Source organism: Pteropus vampyrus, unplaced genomic scaffold, assembly GCF_000151845.1.
Source record: "Pteropus vampyrus isolate Shadow unplaced genomic scaffold, Pvam_2.0 Scaffold723, whole genome shotgun sequence".
NCBI classification, from domain to species: domain Eukaryota; kingdom Metazoa; phylum Chordata; class Mammalia; order Chiroptera; family Pteropodidae; genus Pteropus; species Pteropus vampyrus.
The window spans coordinates 478,710-488,036 of record NW_011889504.1 but is presented as its reverse complement, the minus strand read 5'-3'; the positions used below and the strand labels follow the sequence as shown (position 1 = coordinate 488,036).

Genomic DNA, 9,327 nt, shown 5'->3' with positions numbered 1-9,327 from the left:
GTACCACCAAGCAAGCCCTCCTGACATCACCATTCTGCCTTTCCACCTCCGTCTCAGGACAAGTCAATATCTGTTTGTTTGTTTATTTGATTTTGACATTTTTGCTTTTTTTCAATTATAGTTGGCATACAATATTATATTAGTTGCAGGTGTGCAACACAGTGATTAGACATTTATATAATTTATGAAGTGATCACTCCGATAAATCCAGTACCCATCTGACACCATATAGTTATTACAATACTACTGACTATATTCCCCATGCTGTACTCTACATCCAGGTGACTATTTTGTAACTACCAATTTGTGCCTCTTAATCCCCTCCCTCTTCTGCTATCCCCTAACACCCCAATCTGACAACCATCAAAATACTCTCTGTATCTATGAGCTTGTTTCTGTTGTTTGTTTATCCTGTTCTCTAGATTCCACTTCTGACATTTCTCTTTCTCTGTCTGACTTACTCCACTCAGCACAATACTCTCTAAGTCCATCCATGTTGCTGCAGATGGCGAGATTTCATTATTTTAATGGCTGAGTAATATTTCATTGTATATATGTACCACCTGTCTTTATCCATTCATTTGGGTGTTGATGGACACCCAAGATGCCTCCATATCTTGGCTACATAAATAATGCTGCAACGAACATATGAATTCACATGTTCCTTCAAAGTAGTGTTTTGGGTTTCTTTGGATGAATATCCAGAAGTGAGATTACTGGGTCCCTCTTCATCTCTTGCTATAGCCTTTGTTTTAAAGTCTATTTTGTCTGGTATAAGTATTACCACCTCAGCTTTTTTTTGTTATTGTTTCCATTTTCATGAAATATCTTCTTCTATTTCTTTACTTTCAGTCTGTGTGTGCCTTTCTATCTGAAGTGAGTCTCTGTAGGCAGCATATGTAAGGGGCTTGTTTTCTTATCTATTTAGACACCCTATGCCTTTTGATTGGAGCATTTAATCCATTTACATTTTAACTAGTTTTCACTAGACATACAGTTATTGCAATTTTCTTATTCATATTTTTTATTGTTTTTTTTTCTCCTTATTCTTCTTAAAGAAAACCTTTCGACATTTCCTGTAGTACTGACTTGGTCGTGATGAACTTCTTTATCATTTTCTTGTCTAGGAAGTTCTTTATCTCTCCTTTGATTCTAAATGAGAGCTTAATATTTCATGTGTGTGGCAGGGAGAAGTAAAGACTGTGGAGGAAGTGGGATTTTAGGTGCTGTGACAATGCAGGGGGCGAGATATTTTGGATGGGGGATTTAGAGGGATCCTGAAATTTCTCAAAACATTTCCACTGTTTGCTAATTGGCTCTTTAAATGAAAGGTTCTCTGGGTCTGGTGCTCTGTGACCAGTGGGGGTTGGCACATTGCAGGTCTTCATCCCCCGCGGAGCCTCCAGACCCTTGCCAGAAGTCTTCTCAGCGCTCCCTTCACTTCCTTATTCCTCAGGGTGTAGATGAAGGGATTGAGGGTGGGGGTGATTATGGAATAGAAGAGGGAGATAAACTTGCCCTGCTCTTGGGAGTAGCTGGAAGGGGGCTGCAGGTACATGTAGATGGCAGGGAGGTAGAAGAGGGAGACCACCACCAGGTGGGAAGAGCAGGTCCCGAAGGCCTTGTGCCGTCCCTTGGAGGACTGGATCCTGAGTACTGCACGGACAATGAAGCCATAGGAGAGAAGGATGAGAGCTAGAGGGACCAGAATGAAGAAGGCCACCAGCACAGCCAGTGTGGCGTCATTCACAGCTGTGTCAGCACATGAGAGTTTGATCATAGCTGGCACCTCACAGAAGAAGTTGTTTAGCACCTGCCGCCCACAGAAAGGCAATTGCACGGTCAAGACTACCTGAACTAGGGAGTTGCCAAAGCCACTGAGCCAGGCCACAGCCACGAGCTGCTGGCAGAGAGGGCGGTGCATGATGAGGACATAGCGCAGTGGCTCGCAGATGGCCACGTAGCGGTCCAGGGCCATGGCGGCCAGGATGATGCACTCGGTGCAACCCAACCAGTGAAAAATTGCATATTGCACTGTGCAGCCACCATAGCTGATGGTCTTCCTGGAGCTGCTCATGTTGACCAGCATCTGAGGGACAGTGGTGGTGGTGTAGCAGAGTTCCAGGAAGGAGAGGTGGCTGAGGAAGATGTACATGGGGCCGTGCAGCTGGGGGTCCAGTCGGGACAGCAGGATGATGGCGATGTTCCCCAGTGTGGCAAGGACATAGGACACCAGGAGCACTGCAAAGAGAGGGAGTTCCAGCCATGGCCTGTCGGAAACACCTAGAAGGATGAAGTCTGCAGGGGCTCCCCGCAGGAAGCTCTGGTTGTTAGTTCTCATGCCGAAGCATTTCTTGTCACCTGTCATGAATCAAGAAAGTCAAAATGAGTGGAACCTGAGAGGAGAAATTAGTTCTTCAATTCGTGCTTGTGCTTTCCTGTATAGGTTTCACCCGTCTTACCTCTGTGGAGACACCGCGCCGTGCGGGAGTCAGGACCAGGAGGCAGAGCAGCTGCACATGTGTCTAGCTCTCCCTCCTATTATATGCCATTGACTATGCCATTTAATCTTTCCAAACTTCAATTTCTGCATCTGTAAGAAGGGGAGAGAATATCCGCCTCAACTACAGAGTCTTGGGGATGGTAAAGGGGCATTACATTTGTGAAGGCATTCCATATGGACAGTTTTCTTGCAATTTGGTCCAAGCCTGCCATATCTCCTATCACATTAGAAAGTCTGACTTCTCTCTACAAACTCATTGACAAGGAATTGAGCACTTTCTTAGGTTTTCTTGTTTTGCATTTTGGAGGAGGTGGTGGGAGGGAGATGAGAGGGGCATAAAGCAAGCATAAGGGCTTTGTAAACAGCTGGGGGAGTCATTCATACAAACACACCTACTCACCTTCTACGGTTCTCTGGGTCTCTGCACCAGTGCTGGTCTCCCCTCTCCTCATGGCTACTCACACACAGGCAGTGCTATCAGGAGCATAATCCAGCACCCTTCATGGGCTTGGGGTCAAGGAGCTAAGTCACTCCCACCCATGACTTGATCATGACGCCCAATAAGACCTCGGAGCATAGGATTTGAGCATGGGGACAAAGATCTTGACCTGAGTAAGAAACAGAGCCCTTGGTGCTGCCCACCAAAGGGCCAGGCTGCCACCAGAGCTAACACATATCGGGCAGTTTGAATGACGGCTGAATTTCTTGTACAAGTTTTCCAAGCAGCTGCTTCCTCTTGGAGCTGAAAAATACAGTGCTTTGATTTCTGGATTCCTCTGCTGTTAGAGAACAACTGTGTTGTCCCCTGCTGATTCACAGGGCCTCTCCACTGAGCCCACCAGCCTCCACCTCCTACCCTCTCCCCAGGATGGACAGCCTCAAATTCACGATGGGATCATGCAGTCCACATAGGGCTGGACTGGAAATAAGTTTAAAAAAATAAGTCACTGACAAAGGATTCATTTTTCATTTTTAGTTTCTTATTTGGTGCTTTATGAATTAACTATAAAATTCATGGAGATTTGTTCAGGTTGGATGCTGCACTAAAGAATCACCCTTCCACCCCACCAAAGTCTTACATTCTAATGAAATCTGATATTATTGAAAACAACTCAAACTCTGGGGTTTAAATAGGTAAATAAGCACAAATCACCTTTCTTCTTCTGCTATTTCAGAAGTACGTACTATTTGCTCTAAATTTCCTAATATTTTTGCGGAACACCCAATTATTAAACTTCTTCCCACTATTCTATCAAAAATATGTCTAGGATAAATCTTATAGAATTTGGTTATTTTACCTCTAACGGGAGCTCAGGACCCCAGTTTTGATGCCATGAGCTGGGCAGGGCAAAATAGGCTTGCACACTTTTTAAAATAAAAATAGAATCATGCCACTTCTCTTTCTTAGATTTCTGATTCTAAGATTTCTTCTCAGAGTCTAAACTGGACAAGAAAGGTTGACTTGCAGGGATAGTGAAGAAAGATTTAAACAAAATGAAATAAACTAAGAAAAAGAGACGGGTAGATAGGGGCTGCACTTAGTCTATACGGATTGTTAAGCACTTGCCATGAGCCAGGCGCTGTGATAATTCTATATGATGGCACCTTAGAGCCTTGACGCCGGGGCAAGTGTATGCCTGTACCTGCTTCACCATGAGCAGAGTGGTGTGGAGGATGGCTGGTCTACCTGCGATTGTCTGCCTAGCTGCATGTGGAAAGCAAAACTGAAACCTAGAGTCTTGCTCTTGGCCTTTATTCTCTCCAGCACTTTGCTGGTGACTTGGGAAGCAGTAAAGCATTAGTGCAAATGACTGAGACAGAAAAGAAGGCTGGAGAAAGGACAGGAATGTCAAAGGGAAAGGGGTGAGGGGATTGAGAGGCTGGACAGGCTTTCTGAAATTTCCAGTTCAGTGTACTGAGCACATATGGGTATGTGTGAATATACACACACATGCACACACACCTGCACACATGCACACACAGACATGTGAATGAACATACACACAGACACACACAGACACACAGACACACAGACACACACACACTGCACTCCCTAATGGCCTGACCAGTCCACCTTTGCATCTGACCTTGCTGAGCAATGCTTTCTGCTGGGAGCTTTGCTTCAGCTAGCCCTCTACGTCCCCCTACTCCGACTCTCTTCCATCTTCATCCTCCCTAAAAGATGCCTCCTCACTCTTCCTGTGAGCACAGTAATTCCCAAGTCTGCCATGATGACCCTTGGCAGTGCCCTTCCAGACCTGTGCCTCCAGCTGCCAACCCTCACTGACTTCCCGCTGACTTTCTGGTCTTAACAAAAGCTTCTGCATTTCACCTGCCAGCCCCTCCTCCAGCCTCTAGCCAGCCCCTCCCTCTAATCTCCACTGCCTCTGCTCATTCTCCTTGACTTGGAGCATTCAGGTGATTTCTAACCATACCCTGTTGCCTACTCACCTCATTTTATCCGTGACCGTGTCCTCCTGGTTGCGCCAGCACACTGTCACAGGCATGGGGCTGTCCGCATCCTCGCCACTGCCATCCTGGGCCAGTGCAGGCATCCGGTCCTCTTAGAGGTCGCTAATTGCCCTCCCGTGGCAGTCCCTTCCCTGCCCAGCCCGTCACTCACACTCACACAGAGTCATCTTTCTAAGACTAGAATATTAAGAACAGATACATCTTTAGTTCTTCCAGTTGCCTGAAAAATAAGAACCAACTCCTTAAATTGTCACCTGGTAAGAGTAGGATTGTATTCTCACACCAAGCCCCTGCAGTTTGTTCTGACCGCCATCACATCCCATGCAATAGTTCAGTGATGGTCCCTGTGCCACGCCCACTGGCAGGCAGGCCCAGAATACGTGCGTGACCCTGCTATATGCAGTACACAACCCTTGTGATGCATGCGACATGTCGTCAAATGCCTGACATGCCATGAGAAGCCTCCTGGGGTTGACAGAACACGTGTCCTGCTCCAATAGCAAGAGGGACAGTCTGGGGATGAGCCCATGAAGGCGACAATGACGAGGCCCCGGGCATTCACTGCTAGGAGCCCTTTTACCTAAGACCCAGCCTGAGCCTTGCCTCCCGCAGGCTGGTGCACTGTAGCTGCCGCTGCCCAACTGGGTTGGATAATGCTTTCCTTCAGAGATTTAACAGGTGCTCTTCCATCAGAAATGAGAGAAGCACTTTTCTCCCAATTGCTGTGTATCTCCTGTCCAGAGGACTGCTCATTCATGGGCAGAAGATCAGATCAGAGTAAAATCAAGAAGCAGCGTGGGGCGGCAGGGTCGGGCGGTGGGGGTTGTGGCGGGGGTGGGGAGGTGGGGGGCCGGGCTCTGAAAGAACTTTCCACTGTGTTCTTTTCCCCTTGCCCTGTGCCAGGTTGTGCCTGCCGGTCCTCTCGCTAGGGGGCTACCACCCCACATAGCACCTGGGGCCACCCGCACCTCTGTCCCCTCCATGCCTGCCTTGTGTGTGCTGACTGCTGACGTCCCATAAGCTCAACATGAGCTCCCAGGGTTTGGGAAGCATTGACAATCATCTTTTCACAAGGGGCTGAGCTATAATTTTTCATAAAGCTTTAATTTTAGAGATTAAAAAGTATTTCCTAACAAGTAGTGAGAGAAGGGAAGTGCATCAGCACTAGGTGGGTGCAGCCACTCTCTGTCTGTGTACCAGGCCCTGGGTGCCTGCTGTCCCCTGTTCCCCTTCCACAAGGACAGACTCAGCCCCTCATCAGGATTAAGGACATCCTCCTCCTAAAGTCATACTGCAACATGACCTGGTGGTTCAAGCCCCTTACTGCTGGCTCACACTGAGGGTCACTACCTTTTGACAGACCCCCAGATGTTGTGACTCCTGACCCAGGACCCCCTGCCCCTGTGTATCCACGACCCTATATTTGGCATGACTCTGCATTGAACACTCTGCAAAGCCAAAGAGTGTTGAAGACCTTGCCTAGTGGAAAACGTAATGTGTTGTGTTGTTTGCTGATGTCCAATATGTTAGTCTCTACTTTTTGTGGTGGTTGTCATTTCTTTAAAAACAAGAAGCTATCTTGCATAGTGTGTCATTCCCAGCACTTAGAAGGCACGAGTAATGTAATCAGACCTGCGCAGGGAGGATGCCAGTCCTGGATCACAGAGGGAGGACACAGACCCACACGGGGAGGACACCAGCCTTGTAACCCTTGTTGTGACAGTGACAATCCTCTTTTGTGCATGTCTGTTCCCCTCCATACTCCATTGCATTTTTTTTGGTGTTGTTCTCTAAATATTTCAATTTGCTGCTAAAATTCAGCTGAAAGCTTGCTTTCTCTAGGGATTAGTGCTGCTTGCTTTACTTGCTCTGTCCCCTTCTTTACTCAGCCATACTGAGCTTAATATTGTTTTTGTGATTATGACTTAGCACTACAAGAATACTGAGGAGCAGCAGAAATAAGGCTCAGGGCCCTCACACCCTCTGGATGATACCCACCCTCATAATGAATATTAAACAGTTGGTCTCCCTAGAGGCAGGGGCAGTCTGCTCTGTTCCTGGCTGTCACTTTTTAGCTAAGCACACAATTTTACACATGCTGTTTCATGTATGGCCATCATTCTTTGACCCACTTGTCCTCTGTCCCATGTCCCCTTGCTCTCCACATGGACCAGTGCTCACACTGCTACAGCCTAACATACCTCTGCCGCATTCTGCAGGCTTTCATCTCTGAAGTGTTGAGAACTCACCACTCACCTCCGTGGCTCCAGGCTTCTGAGGAGGGCTTGTTTAGGGAACGGCAGTTGGATTAGCAGACTGTGGGAGTCTTAGCTGGGGAGGGACTTTCAGGGTTGGAGCCATTGGAAGACATGACCTGCTCTCTCTGACAAGGCTGCTAAGACCTTGCCCTGCCTGGGTCTCACCTTCTGAGAAGGTGTGGAAAGAGTCTCAGTTTAGAAGATTCTGTATTCCATCACAACACGCTTGCTGGGGAGACTCAGTGCTGTCTGGACTTTGTCAGGGCAATGGGCGAGCCCTGCAGCCTGCCCTAGCCTTGGTTCCTGGAGCACCTGCAGAGACTGACGGGCTGAGTGAGCTTATGCGTTTATGTAGTAGAGGTTACTTCTGAGGTTAAGTTTCTTGGACCACAGGCCATCCTCCTGTTATGATTCCTGGTCCTTGCAAGTTTATTCCTCAGATTAAACTTGACCTCATTCTCTCCATTCATTTATATAAAGGCTCTGATCTTTGTCCCCAGACATTGAGAGTAAAACCTTGTTCTCCTCTGGCTAGGAAGTTATCCCTGATGTTTTGTTTAATTAGTGTCTGAGGGTTAGCTGGTAATTGATGTGTGAGCCTGGAGTACTTCCAATTAATAGTAAATCCTAGAAGACCAGAGAAAATAGACCAATAATGGGGAATGAAGACTCTGTACTTTTAACTCTCTGGGTTAGGTGGGGATTGCCACAAAGTCAGAGTGGAACAGCAACTCGCCTAGCAAGTGATTCAGAGTGTGGGCGCTGCACAGACTCAGCACCAAGCTCAGCCATGCATGTCTGTGTCTTCGAGTGGGTTACCTAGCCTCTCTGTGCCTTGCTTACTCCTTTATCTCCAGTACAGACCAGGGAAGTATAGTACTGCTCTCCATAGGCTGCAAAACGGGTTGGTTTTTGTAAAGTGCTCAGAACAATGACTGGCACAGAATAATAACCTTATATTTTTTTCTGACCACATGGTCTCAGTTGTCTGTTCTGTGTGTCACATGGAAAAGATAGACAGACGAGTCTTCTAGTAAACAGCTAGCATGAGTGATACAGGTCTTAAGTGGTGAACCGTGATTCATGTGATCAAAGCTAGTCCTAGGAACACATGTGGATGCTGCGTCTCAGGACAGTTGAACCTGGCCACCTGATCTCTCATTCCAGATGTCCAAGTGGGCATGGGCTGATGTCACAGGAGTAGTGGTTTGATTTTTACATTCTGGGAGTATAAGAAGACTTTCATCTGGGGTGAGGGAGGAGAGAGGGCCTGGGTGATGCTTGGGTGATAATGTGGAAAAATCCTCTGATTCTAAGCCCTGCTCCACTCTGTTGTCTCCCACTAAGCTAGATGTGGGACATGAGACATCTCAGGAACTGTCCTGACATCCAGCTGAGATAATTTCCAGAGGTGTGGAGGCTTAAATATCTTGAAGGTTTTTTTTTTTTTTTTTTTTTTTTTTTTTATGGAATGAACAGTTGCACACTGAGAAATTGCTGGTTTATTGTAGATGGAAACTCTCACACTGAAGATGACACAGGGCTTCTTTTGTGTCATGCTAATCATCAGCTTCCTCACACCCGTCAGATGCTCGTTCTGTCACTCTTACTGTCTGCAGTCTCTGTGACTCCAGGTAACAAGACTCCCATGAGCTTTATTTTGCCATTTCCCTGACAGATAAGGAAAGAGGATGAGATGAATGAGATACTGAGAGCTTGCAGAATTATGTGTCCATCCTCCTTTCTCCATTTTCATTGTGCCACATAGACTGGATGGCTGGAGCTCCAGCAGCCACATTCAACCTGGAAGCAAACTTGAAGATGAAAGCTGCACACTGGGAGTGGTGGGACACCCAGAGGAGCCGGGGTACCTGATGGTCACAGAGGCGACCTGAACTATCAGCTTCCAGCTGCTTTGACATGATAGTGATCACCTTCTATCTTGGTCATAGCACTGATTTGGGTTTTATGTTTTAGGAAGCTGAACTTAATCCCAACAGAACTTTCAAGAAAATGTTCTAAAATTTATTACTTAAAATTACTATATCATGGGCTGTGATAAAGCTGTTGACATGAATAACAGCCTCTGGGAGA

General features: G+C 46.8%; 1 protein-coding gene across 1 annotated transcript; it reads right to left on the bottom strand.

Annotated features, from left to right (window-relative positions):
* Window positions 1-1,368: 1,368 nt before the first annotated feature.
* Window positions 1,369-2,359, bottom strand: LOC105309342 (olfactory receptor 2B11). Its single transcript, XM_011385468.1, has one exon. The coding sequence runs from the start codon at window positions 2,339-2,341 to the stop codon at window positions 1,385-1,387; it is 957 nt and encodes a 318-aa protein (XP_011383770.1). The 5' UTR covers window positions 2,342-2,359; the 3' UTR covers window positions 1,369-1,384.
* Between the last annotated feature and the right edge of the window lie 6,968 nt (window positions 2,360-9,327).

Bases quoted from the DNA above. Each gene is read 5' to 3' on its own strand.
- LOC105309342 (XM_011385468.1), bottom strand. From the start codon at position 2,341: ATGAGAACTAACAACCAGAGCTTCCTGCGGGGAGCCCCTGCAGACTTC.